This window comes from Montipora foliosa, chromosome 13 (genome assembly GCF_036669935.1).
Source record: "Montipora foliosa isolate CH-2021 chromosome 13, ASM3666993v2, whole genome shotgun sequence".
Classification (NCBI taxonomy): domain Eukaryota; kingdom Metazoa; phylum Cnidaria; class Anthozoa; order Scleractinia; family Acroporidae; genus Montipora; species Montipora foliosa.
In genome coordinates, this window is record NC_090881.1 from 32,878,517 (window position 1) to 32,891,016 (window position 12,500).

The following is a 12,500-nucleotide window of genomic DNA, read 5'->3' on the forward strand; positions in this document are numbered from 1 at the left end:
GCTTGACTACAATAAATTTGTACTATCCAAAAAATCGCATGAAAAACCACCCATTACACGAGAAATGGCAATTTTTCCAAAATTCTTGAAAATGGCCATTTTCTGCAAATAGAAAAGGGGGCACCAAGGCAAATTTAAAAAAAAAATGGCCGATTTTTTGGTCGAACTTCGGAAGTCTAAAAAAATAGGAACTACAATTTTTATAATAGCCTAATTAGTATGGACAAAAGCTTAACGATCCTAGATTTGTACTATGCAAAAAACCGCATAAAAAGACACCTATTAGACGAGAAATAACAATTTTTCCAAAAGTATCGAAAATGGCCATTTTTCGCAAAATAGCAAAGGGGAGACTAAGGCAAAATTTTCAAAAATGGCCGATTTTTTGGTCGAACTTCGGAAGGCTATTATTAGTCTCGTGTTGTTCATGCAGCTGTAACCTTTCAACAGGAGACCCCATTTACATCAATTTACATACATTGTTTGACTATTTTGGTCTTCATTTGGGAACATGTATCAGATGCCATATTGGAAGAGCATTATAAATAAATGATTATTATCATTTCACCTGTTTGTCGCAACTGACACATTCCTATTGGGTATTTAGTGCAAACATGCTCACTAATGCAACTAGTACCAGTCCACAACTGCTCAGTTAAATAACTTAAAGTACATGCATCTTCATAAAGCAACAAGAAAAGGTGCTTTCTCAAAAAAGATTTTCATTTGATGACAACCGTGTCATCAGCACGTAGAGTGGGCTCGGGTACTGCACAAAAAAAAATCAAATATCAAAAAACCTTATTGATGTAGTGACTTGCTATGATTTACATGTAGAAATCCACAATTGGATTACCCTGTGTTAGTGGCGGTTTTCTCAAACCGAAGCTGCACAAACAGGTGGTAAAGACATGGGGGGATTGTAGTGGAGGAACGAACAAACTTTGTGCGGCATCACCAACTGATCGTTCTCTCTGACAAACCGCCAGCTACGCAGGCTGCAAATTATATCTTACAGCAGAATGTTCTTACACTATGTTTCATACTTTATGGGAAGGTAAACTCTTTCAGTATATAGGCCGTTTTTTCCCGAATCATTTGTGTTACACTTTGCCCAACTCTGTCCTCGTTACCATGTGCCCATCATCTTGTTCATAATTGATTGGTCAAGAATTAAGCAGAAAATATTCTTGCACAATGATTGTGCAAGAATATTTTTCTGCTAAATTCTACTTAGCTGCCTAAAAATCATTAATTTTCTAAGACTGTTGCCTTAAAAATTTTACTTTCTACAATAATAAGAATATTGTTACTATATGAGCTTGTTCTAAGCACCTTTGTCAACCAATACCATTCTTCAAATTTTGATGGCTAATATTCCTAATTACCGAAAACAGGCTCAAAAAGGCTTAAATTTGGGCACACGTAAGACCCAGATAACAAGTTCTTTGGCCTTTTCAATTTAATTATTTTTGAATGTTTATAAAAACAAGATAAACAAAGATGTCAGCTTATTTCCCTAGAAGGACAGAGCAACCAGGTGAAGTCGCCCATGGCAACAGCCCTCAACCTTACCAAAATGAAAATTAACTATTCATAAGCCAACACTCTTTGAATTTTTTATGTATTTTAATATTGCTCAATTTACCTTGAACTTGCTTTTTGTGTCCACTAATGGGTATATATTTACATACTTCTACACAACAAATGAAAAATAATACAAAAAGGTGCCTAATGTTTGTTTTTTGTATTGAGTAAGGGGTAAACAGGGAATTCCAATTTTGTCAGAAAGGAAGTTCTCTTGTTTTCTTCGGCAATGAAGCAAAACTGCTGGTCTTAAAATCACTGCCTGGCTGAGCTGCATTAATATCAAACCAAAAAGGCAAATAAAATTAATGGAACAAGATTAGTGGGAGTGGAGAGGAACATTATTGCTGGCTACATGTATCTCCTCCTTTACAGTCAAAACAGCTCGAGCGTTCCTCTGACGAGCAGATTAATGCATTTATTTTTGCAAATTTGATTTCACAAATCATTTCAATAACCTAGTCATCAGATGAATGATGCAAAAGTCAAATCAAGCCTCAGTCCAAAACCTGAATTTTGATTGGAATATTGCTTGCTTCTGGTGCCAGGCCGGCATGAGAATTTGACAGGTGTACTTATTTACATAATCTGCCAAGGTCTCTTACATGTACAAGTGTGATTTGGCTTTCATTTTAAATTCATTTCTCTGTCCAATTTTTGGAATTCGAAAACACAGTGTCTCAAGTTTGAGGAAACAGAAACAGGAAACAGAAAGGTAATGTTGCCAGAGTGAAATGACTGTTGTTTGACAGATTACGCAAATCAGTAAACCTGTGAAATTCTCACACCAGCCTGGCACCGGAAGCCAGCCATATTCCAATCAAGATTTATACTGAGGCTTGATTTGAATTTTGCATTATTTATCCGACCACCAGATTATTGAAATGATTACTGAAAATAAATGAACTTTGCAATAGTGAACTCATTAATCCGCTTGTCAGAGGTATGCTTGAGCTGTTTCCTCTGTAAGAACATTTGTTAAACTCTTGATACACTCTTGCATGTAGTATCCTCCTGATAATCTTGTTTCAAAACTCTAACATTAGACCTTTTCACATGGTCATTATCATAATCTACTTGCTTTACCTTACAAGTTTGCCCTTGCTGGCGAAACAAGGGTCTCTTACATAAACACACATAATTTATGGTGTATTGCTAGACAGCAAAACTATCTTGACCAAAGACAAAATAATGCATGACAGGTGGTCTCATGAATTCTTAGGTTTTGTTGCACTGTGACCTTGATGAATGCTTGGATTATTAACAATGTTCGTAATTTTGCCTTTCATCATTGTGCACCTGGACCTGCTGCTAATTCGATTCCATGCTGTTGTAACTGTGCTCGCAGTAATGCATTCTCTTGTCGCAGTTCCTCGACTTGTTGTCTCAAGAGCTCTGTATCTATGGTCAGCCTCTCTGTATCTTTGATTGTTTCAACCATCCGTGCATTGTGTAATTTCAGTTCGTTGATGTAATCTACTGTCTTAGATAAGATTCCTCCTTTGCTCTACCACAAAAAAAAAACATATATATATATCACACTATGTCTTAACCCTTTACGTCAGACAAACATCATTTTCTCCTCACTTTATTTGTAAAAAATGAATGGGAAAGGTTTCAAGAATCCACAAACTCATCCATGAGGAGAAAACACTTTGATCCTTCAACAAATTTTCCAAACTACTTTTATAATGAAATGTACAGAGATCAGTAAGGAGAATTTCAGGGTGAATACAGGGCTGAAAGGGTTTAACTGGCCCAATAAGGCAGATAGTCAGATATGGTATGTTCAGAAATGCAAGTAATTAGATGCACTCTGTTTTGATACATGTACAGGTGCACTGTACACTGTATGTGTCAGGAAGTGTTCTCTTTGCTTGCACTTCTCCCAAGTTAACATCACTCATGCTTCAGGATTGCAATTATTAACCCATTGACTCCTGGGGGTTCCCCATTGATGAGTAAAAACTAATAGTCTGGCATTAGACAGAGTAAAATACTAAGTATGGCCAGTTTAGGCTGGTTTAGGGGTAAATAGGTTAATGGAGATATTAAGCATGACATTTACATGAAATGGCAAATGCGACACGGTGGGCTGTTGCTTGCAATAAAAGCATGAAATTTAGGTTATTCTAGCTGCACTGACTGATTTGTGGAAGAGGTACTTTTAAAAAGTTTATCTGTCACAACTTTCTACAAGACTGTCCATGTATGCACGTATGTAGTTGGAAAAGCTTGCCACCATCTTTTGAAAAGGTGAAGAACATTGGGGGGTCACTGAAAGAACTCAGACGGCCTCTGGCCCAAAATTTCCCACAGCCAGAATGTAGAAAAAACTTTATGGAACCCATTGCTAACACAGGATGACTTGCTCTGTAGGCTCAATGTGATTCTACAAGGACAAGGAGGAATGAGATGGGTTTAAGATCCCCTCATGATGTCTACAATTATTGATAGCTAAATTAACAAGAATATGTTAAAAAGTCAAAAGCTCTTACAATAGTCTGCGTTCCACCGACCTGCCCCGCTTTTGACTGCTCCTGAACACACTCAGGAACAACTTTGGCCAGTTTGTTTATCCATGTGTTAATCTTGTCTCTGCGGCGACGTTCAACTGAAGACAAATTTAAACCACATCACAATGAGAAATGATCTCCATAAAATTGAACCCCGTGGGGGAGACAGGATGGTTCAGCGGTTACCAACCACGCCTTCCACCTCTGCAAACCAGGTTCAACCCTCGGCCCCAATTGTACGTGGGCTGAATTTCATTCAATCTCAATCTGGGGTTTTTGTCATCTAAATCGAATCAATTATGTCCGGCTGCGGGCCAATACTCTTGATGGGTATAACCTGTGGTATCCTTCCCTTTCATTGAATCAAACTGAATGAAAATGAAATTAATTACTTGTCTTCAATATAAGTCACTAGAAGGTAAAAAGGAGATACATGTATGGCTAGCCCATTTGAGACATTTCAATCTAGCAGTGCATGAAATGCCAGCAGAAACAACGATGAACAATCTTGCCAAAAACAAGCCCTAAAACAACACCTACCTTATGAGTTCACTTTTTATTATCAATGTCCAATAAAATGATCTTATAGTCTAGAATTGCTAAGTGTTTTCATTCCATTTTACTTTTTTTTAAAAAACTCTCTGAAAATGTTCTAAACATTGCCAAGTAAATTTGAAAACGTCCTAGTAGGACAGCAGAAACTGTTGGTGATGTCTACCCAGCCTCGGACATTGATAAAAAGCTAGAACAGACATAATTTTCATGCATGTGGGATAGCGTGTATGCTTTAATGGGACACAGTTTTTCAGTGAATGATTAACCCATTGAATCCTCGGGGATCCCCACTGACGAGTAAAATCGTCTGGCGTTAGACAGAGTAAAATACTAAGGACGGCAGGTTTAGGGGTGAATGGGTTAAGAGGTCTAAAGTATCCACTTTACTGATGTTTGATTTTCAAAGTACATGTAATTAATTTGTGCAAGCTGAAGATTTAGTACACAAAGCCATGACAACAATCAAGTGAGGGAACGGTAAAGAAGCACGATTAAAATTCTAGACTGTTGGGATGAGCTCTTTAAAAGTGGGACAAACTTGTCTCTGTTATTTATTAGGCTGCAGACAAATGCAACATTTGATTTAACATCTGTTCAACTTTGTTCAACTATGTAAAATGAGATTGAAGGCTGGGGGATGGCTAACAGTTTCTTTGTCACACTACACATGCATTTTGAACTGCAGCCACACTTGTTACTATGGATACGTCATAGAGAGACCGATTCTTGCTTGTGCAAACTACCAAACAGTGTTGGAAGGTGTATTTAAACTCATTCACCATTGATTCAACACGTTTGAAAGCGTGTGGCAAATTATTGTTGTTCAACAATATAGAATGGATGGTGGAGAAGATTTTGCAGCTGTTTGCCCAGGCCTTCTTATTGAAATGGAGGAAATTTCAATTAAGACTACTAAGCAATATCTTGTTAATCCTCCCTGAGTAGAAACTACATGAAGGTGGAAGAGGAGTCATTAGTTTTATTAATAAGCTTTATACCTTCATTGTGAGTTGCTCTTCTCTTCTCGTCCCTGGCAGTTCGAGGAGCATCAAGTTTTCTGTTCAAACAAACAGAGTCACTCAAGACATACATAACCTCCATTTCTTTAGTCCTGTCTACTGAGTACGAGTACAGCTCCGTAAGGATAACGAATCTTACCTTGTTCAACGGATTTTGTTCATGGTCTACACTGACCATCACATGATCGAAAAAACATCATGTGACATCGAGAACCATCATGTGGGAAGAACACATGACTTCGAGGAGGTGAATTCAAAAATAAAATTCAAGAAACAACTCGATCACGCTTCGAACAAAACGTGTTTTGATGCTCTACTCGCAGCTATCGCATCTCATCGGAAAAGGTTCCTTCGAAGATTCAAGAATTTTTTTTCGAATAACTTTCGTCATTATAAACAATCGCATCAAGTTACAATGATTTGAAGACGCAAGGGTTTAAAGGTACTAAGTACAAAATGTGCTTTTAAAGGACTTTTCACGACAAACGAAATCCTGATTCCTTGAACTAAGACGGAAAAGACTGAGAAAAGGGTGGCATTTCTGAGAAATTGAAATTAAATCAACAGAATCGCTTAATTAGCTAATGTTTTTCTGTTAATGGCATTATGACAGCAGAATATCGTAAATCGCCATTTTTTTCTTATAAATAAAAGATCGGTTAACAATTTCAAACCATCCAGTTTTCACTTAAAAACATAAGATCCAATAGGTACCAAAAAGCTTTAAAAGAAGTTGAATTTCCGTACTTACGTTGACATTTTCTGAGCCATGGCTGGGGCTATGTTCCGTTGATTTCCGCCAGGCATAACATCTTGAGGGGACATCATAACGTAAAATCCTCCTAGAAAACACAAAACAAGGCATGTTTTATACTTTAAACCATCTACCTCTGGCAGAATTCGGGGCGATCTTGCCGTAGATATACAAAAACGAACCTGCGGCAGTTCCCACGGTCGTAATGGTCTGTGCCTCGGCCATTGTGATAGGCATTTGCGAAGGAGACGACGGCTGTTGAAGAGAAACGGGAATATTTCTCACAGTATATGCGCTTGTAGCATCTAGACCTTCTGCGCCACCAGCTTGAACTACTGCTGCTGTAGCCGCCGCATCGGCTGGTTGAAAGTATGTAAACCTAGCTCCTTCAGTTGCTGCGTCCGTTTCGACTGTATGAGTTGGGGATGAGCCATTACTGAACGGGCTTTGTATAACAGTTTGTACTTGCGGTGCGAAGGCTGCGCTCGCCGCATCCACCCGTTCACTGCTGGGATCAGCAGCTTGGACCTGAACAACGCGTATTTGTTGAGTGCCGCCATTGAATCCTGTCGCCTGTACGCCATTTGCGTCTGGTCTGTATTGAAATTGAAGCGTTCCTGGGTCGGCGAACGCAGCGCTGGCTTGTTGTCCAACATGAAGAGCAGCTGCAGTTTGTTCGTCAGAAACGGTAGAGACTGTCACAGTTACAGTTTCTGGCTCGGGTACCTGTGTTGGATCAGAGCCTTTCGGATCTTGTAGTGGTGAATTTTTTTCTGGGTCCAAAGACCCGTCGAGCATGTCCAGAGTTGGAGAACTGGAGTGCGGAGTAGTGGTCATGGGGTCAAACAAACTGGTCATGTGAACAAGAAGAGAGAAACGACGAAACTGACCACGAGGACAACGAACATCACATGATAAGTACGTCACTTGCTTCCCTTCCATCGCCCCTCTTTGTTGCCAATAGCAATTGTCAATAAAACCCGCAAGGGCAGGCCAATCACGTGTACTAACATGTGACAGCACACGTGATTCATGCCTTTTCCCGCAAGGTGGCGTGGAATAGTTGTACTACTAAAATATTCAATTATTTCTTTGAATTTCGTTAATTTGTCTCTGAATTAAATAATTGCTTTTGTGCCTTTAAAAAGCTGATCAATATCTTCGAGGTTTTATATGCAAATGAGGGGAATATGATGAAAGAGGAAATAATCACTTTTCTCCTTGGGTGGCAATTTAAAAAGTTGATACACGACAAGGGTATTCAAATAAAAAGTACAAACAAGAAAGCACAAATTAAATGACCAAACGAGAAGAAATGGATGCACACACGACAATTTTAATAAAAGCACAGAGGGGTGGGGCAGTGGGAATGTTGGAAACCTCAACAAATCGGGATGACGTGACATGTGTGACGCCTAAATAACCAGAAAAGTGGAGTTTTCTGAAATAATGGAATGGCTGTTAGAAACTGTTTCCATTCTTTATCAAGTCAAGGTAGACGCTGCCTTGAACTATTTGAAAATACAGATGATCGACAGGATAGATAAAGCTGCAAATGAACCCCTCCAATTTTTATTCTTTAGCATTTTAATTGCAATCAAGCGAGCCCTCCGATTCTCCAACTACAATACGTTTTTTACTCGCTCTGAAAAAATTGTTAGGGTGTGTCTATTTCTCCATTCAGTCGATCTAAATTTTCAAGGGATTCGTATTCCACCCCCATTCCCGCACCGCCGGCTCATTTATTCCAAATCAATATAGGGGTGGCGAATGGTACCTCGAAAAACGTGGATCTCGGAAAATTTTAGCAGGATCTCGAAATCTCGAAAGCGTTTTTGATAAGTCTCGAAGTCTCGTTTTTGCATGGTTTGTTGCCTCGGATTTTTAATTAGGATCTCGGCGTCTCGGCGAGTGTCGGATTTTACCATTCGCCACCCCTCAATATTTGATTCGTCTCGTGTCTAGAGATATGTGCTAAAAAAATGTTTAAACCAGGAATACTCAACGAAATGTCTCGAATTGGTATATTATTTTTTCTACCTTATTCTTAGGGATGCTAGAATTTTGACAAAATCTCTTTCTTCACAGTATCACGGTTATCATTAGCAATTCCCAGGATTTCCTAGCTGCCATTGGCCCAGCGAAAATGCAAGCGTGTTCGAATTCCCACAAAAACAGTGGCCAGATTTGTTAGGCAATTAGCAGCAAAGTTTTGTAATTGCCGAATACTGAAAATATTAATGTCGATTCCCATCATTGCCATAGGCTGAGGTAATATCAACAATAACAATTTCAACAAATTCAGCTGCAACCTCAGATAAATATTAACTATTCCAAAGCCATGGGCCTAGTGGTCCTATCAAAATACCTCAAACCCTAACTTGGGGAGGGAACTTTTGGAGTTGCAGCCTTCCAATTTATCACTTACCGAGCAATGCGACTCACATTGGACTGTGTTCCTAAGCTGAGCTCATGGACGGTTTTGAAAATAACGCAGCTTTCGTCTTGGTCTTGTGATCAATAGATAAAGTGGAACAGCGGCCTCTGCACGACGCCGCAAGGATCTCAGCTGATTCTCATAGCCTTTTAGGACTTTTGAACTCTTTGGAGCACATGACATTGTGCAGTTGGGAAGAAGTACCCACTAATTAACAAAAGGAAATTCCACACAGTTTGCTAAAGTCAATTTGTGTACAGATCCAACTCACGGATTAACAGATTTTATAACGGAGAATATAAAAATATCTAAAAAATGGTTCGTTGAAGAAAGTGTCTTGCTTTTTGAGTCCTTTTATTTTTGAAGCAATCTATACATTCTATAGGCTGGTTTATTGGAGGTAAAAAGGGAATGGCAAAAACCCGCTCAGATCGTCTACACATTCTATAAGTAAAGATGTTTGCCATATTAATGCGGGAATAATATGATTAGTGAGGACTTGAAGCGAACGTTTCGACTCCTCAAAGAGGTCAAGAACAGATGACCGGAAACAAGAAGATCAAACAGTTTTTTGCTTTACATTTGGGTGCTTTAATAGCGCGGGAGGAGGGGGGGGGGGGGGTTACTTTAGGAATTTCTGGGTGGGGATGTGCCGCTGGGACCCTGGAACCCTTAGCCTATATCAGAGCTAGTTTCAGCTGGATTTTGCTACACTTTACTACTGTAAACTCCCCAAATCACTCCTATCCTAGAGTAGCTGTTTTCCAGAAACTGAGGTCACTAGCACAGTCTAAAGCAAAGCCAAAACAAAACCTTATACCACAATCACTTCTTTCTTAAAAAAAGATTTATTTATACTTGTCTATTCATGCCAAGCACGTACGTACGCATTATCAAGACAATAAATTGTTTAATTTTAACCAGTATTAATAGTACCGATTTCCGTCTGAATCCCGATTTTTGACAGTCAATAATATCCAGTAGCGTTTTATGATGGTCATCTATCAACGCTGTTGAGGCTGAGTCGTGAAAATTTAAACTTGCCGATTTCATTTTTTTATATTTTGAGTAGCAATTCCTGGTTTCCTTAGTCTAGATAAAATATTTAGCCAACTGGTAAAGTTCCGTGAAAAACGATACCCTATTCTAGACCCAAACGCTCTGATTTATATACCCTATGCTAGAGTAAACTGCTTGAAAACCATACCCTTCACAGCGGCACATACCTATATAGCCCCCCGGGGTGCTTAGCTGATCGCTCTCACTATAGTGTACTTACATTGTTCTACCTTAATACTCGATCGCCACTAGGCAATTTTGGGATTCTTCGCGAAGCAGTAAGTTACGAACGTTATGCATCCTACGCTAAGGGCGTCTATGTTGTTTTCTACTTCCTACATTTTTCGTTGTTTGAAATAAATATGGGTTCTCATTATTTTTATTCGGTTATGGTGATGCCCATATAATTAAGGTATCTCTCAGAGAATGTAAAGTTGTGGAATCAGCCTCTATCGATTCCACTTGCTTCCACCTTGATTATTCCTCAAAACAACAAAGCCTAATCAAGTAATTATTAGGAATTAGGTTTTTTTGTGAAGAAACGGTAAAACTAGAAAAATATCCAGACAGTTGAAAAAGTTTAAGAAATCCATGATGTTCCAACAAACACAGATTACACTGAGAAAAAAGACGAGTTGTTCAACATAATGACGAAAATTCTAAACGAAAACTAACTTTGCGTGGGGGAGAGACTGCGGTAATGAGGATGAAGTGTGTTATGGTTTTAGGAAATATAAGTCGAGACAAGTGAACAAAACGTTTCTTTGGAACCAATTTATTGAACTCTTGCGAATTATCTACTTCTTTTTGGCTTTCTTTCTGCTGCTCTCTCCTCTGAATTCATGCCTGATCGAAAAAAGAAAATAGCCAGAAATTAGCAGTGTGCATGGAACGAATTACCTCAAAGACTACAAAATCTAAATGTAGCATACCGTGATTGCCATCTAGGACCTTGATTCCAAACTCTACCAAATGAGGGAAGCCTGCGAGACACATCACATAGCAAAAAGTGGTTTTAGTTTGTTGGCGCGTTACTCAGCTCCTAGAGATCTATCTTGGGGTACTACGCCGTTCCCCTCCCATCATAAACCAACAGTGAATTTGATCTGGTTTAATTTGATTCGATTTACAGACCCCCTATTGGAAGCGCGCCTGTGCTAAAGGGTTTTTAAGACCTCGTATTCACGCGAAGAAAAAGAATAGAATTTCAAAACAAAAGGATCGTTTAAAAAGTCGTTAACATGTGATAAATATATGGTTTAAAAATTGACTGTATACTTAATCAGAACGTAATCATCATGCAACACACACATTCACACCACGTAAACAGGAGCAAGTCCACTGAGAGCTTTATAAGTGATGATCACAATATTGAAAACTATACGGTACTTCATAGAAAGCCAAGGAGAAATAAGAGACGCGGGCTCACTTACCAGTCATCGCTTGTCTCTTTCTTTCTGTCAAAATTTGCACCAACTCTTCGAGGATTTTTATTGCTTACTCTCTTCATCCTTTCAACTGCATTAAAAAAAAATTAAAAAGTCAGTCTGCAGGATTCATTGCTCCCTGCCATGACCCAGAGTAGCCAGCACCAGAGAAGTGTATGTAAGCTGAAGGGGCCTAATATTATACAAGAAAATAAAAGAAAACATCGCATCTGGCGTATCACAAACTTGTTTTAAAACGTAACTGATGAGAGTGTAATGTGAAGTATCTACCCCATATGAACCATGTGAGCGTTAGCCCTACTGATGGAAATGGGCCCACACAAGACAGAGAAAAACTTTGACCAGGGTGGGAATTGAACCCGCGATCTTCGGGTTAGACCACCGCTGCTCTACCGACTGAGCTACAAGGTCAGACGGGAGCAGGCCGTGGGAACTGACGATGTTAATGTCACGGCAATGAACATGTACAAGTACAAGGTAGGATTACGTTTTTGCAAACGTTGGCCGTGAAGTACTTATATTTGATCAGACTTAACTGATTAGAGTGTGATGTGAAGTGCTAAGTATCTACCCCATATGAACCATGTGAGCGTTAGCCCTTCTGATGGAATTGGGCCCACACAAGAACAAAGAAAAACTCTGACCAGGGTGGGAATTAAACCCACGAACTTCGGGTTAGAAGGTTATTTTAAAACGTGTAATGCAGATCACCTAAACACCATTTGAAGGCATTTACATTTTTCGTGTTAACAAAGTGTAATGCAGTATCAACTTTTTAAGGATTTGCGTTCAATATGTGGCTCATTGTGCACTTGCATTTGTAGTAGATTAACATTTTGTTTTAGACATAGTATTTTTGAGTTTTGTTGTAGGGAGTTGTCAATTGACGGCATCTCCTCCGGCACCAAACTTTAATGAACTGTCCTTCTTGTCACACTTGATGCTACTGTATCAGATCAATAAAAAAGATACAGCTGTACCACGTCTTGTATACTTTTGTTGCTTTTTCACTGTTATTTAGTTAGAAATATTAAAATGCCCTTGAAGGAATATAAGTTTATGAGACATAACATGCCATCAGTTTATTTTATACATATGGTATTGGTGCATGAATGTCATATTAGA

At 39.0% G+C, this 12,500-nt stretch overlaps 3 protein-coding genes across 4 annotated transcripts in view; all 3 read right to left on the reverse strand.

Annotated features, from left to right (window-relative positions):
• LOC137983340 (FMR1-interacting protein NUFIP1-like) overlaps window positions 1-12,500 on the reverse strand; it is a 200,645-nt gene that overhangs the window by 68,809 nt on the left and 119,336 nt on the right. The window lies entirely within an intron of this gene.
• On the reverse strand, window positions 1,611-7,388 carry LOC137984059 (upstream stimulatory factor 1-like). 2 transcript variants are annotated; one of them, XM_068831268.1, is made up of 5 exons: window positions 6,614-7,388; window positions 6,429-6,519; window positions 5,657-5,715; window positions 4,107-4,201; window positions 1,611-3,094 (listed from the first exon to the last, which is right to left on the reverse strand). In XM_068831268.1, the coding sequence occupies exons 1-5, from the start codon at window positions 7,371-7,373 to the stop codon at window positions 2,876-2,878; spliced, it is 1,224 nt and encodes a 407-aa protein (XP_068687369.1). In that variant the 5' UTR covers window positions 7,374-7,388; the 3' UTR covers window positions 1,611-2,875. The 2 variants fall into 2 exon arrangements, with proteins under 2 accessions (XP_068687369.1, XP_068687368.1); XM_068831267.1 differs by having other exon boundaries at window positions 4,086-4,201.
• Window positions 10,028-12,500, reverse strand: part of LOC137983095 (centrosomal AT-AC splicing factor-like) — a 17,447-nt gene continuing 14,974 nt past the window's right edge. The window contains exons 12-14 of the mRNA XM_068830280.1: window positions 11,361-11,445; window positions 10,860-10,910; window positions 10,028-10,773 (exon numbers count right to left, since the gene is read on the reverse strand). Of these exons, the coding sequence (XP_068686381.1) occupies window positions 10,725-10,773; window positions 10,860-10,910; window positions 11,361-11,445 (185 nt within the window). The 3' untranslated portion in view covers window positions 10,028-10,724. The remainder of the gene's footprint in view (window positions 10,774-10,859; window positions 10,911-11,360; window positions 11,446-12,500) is intronic.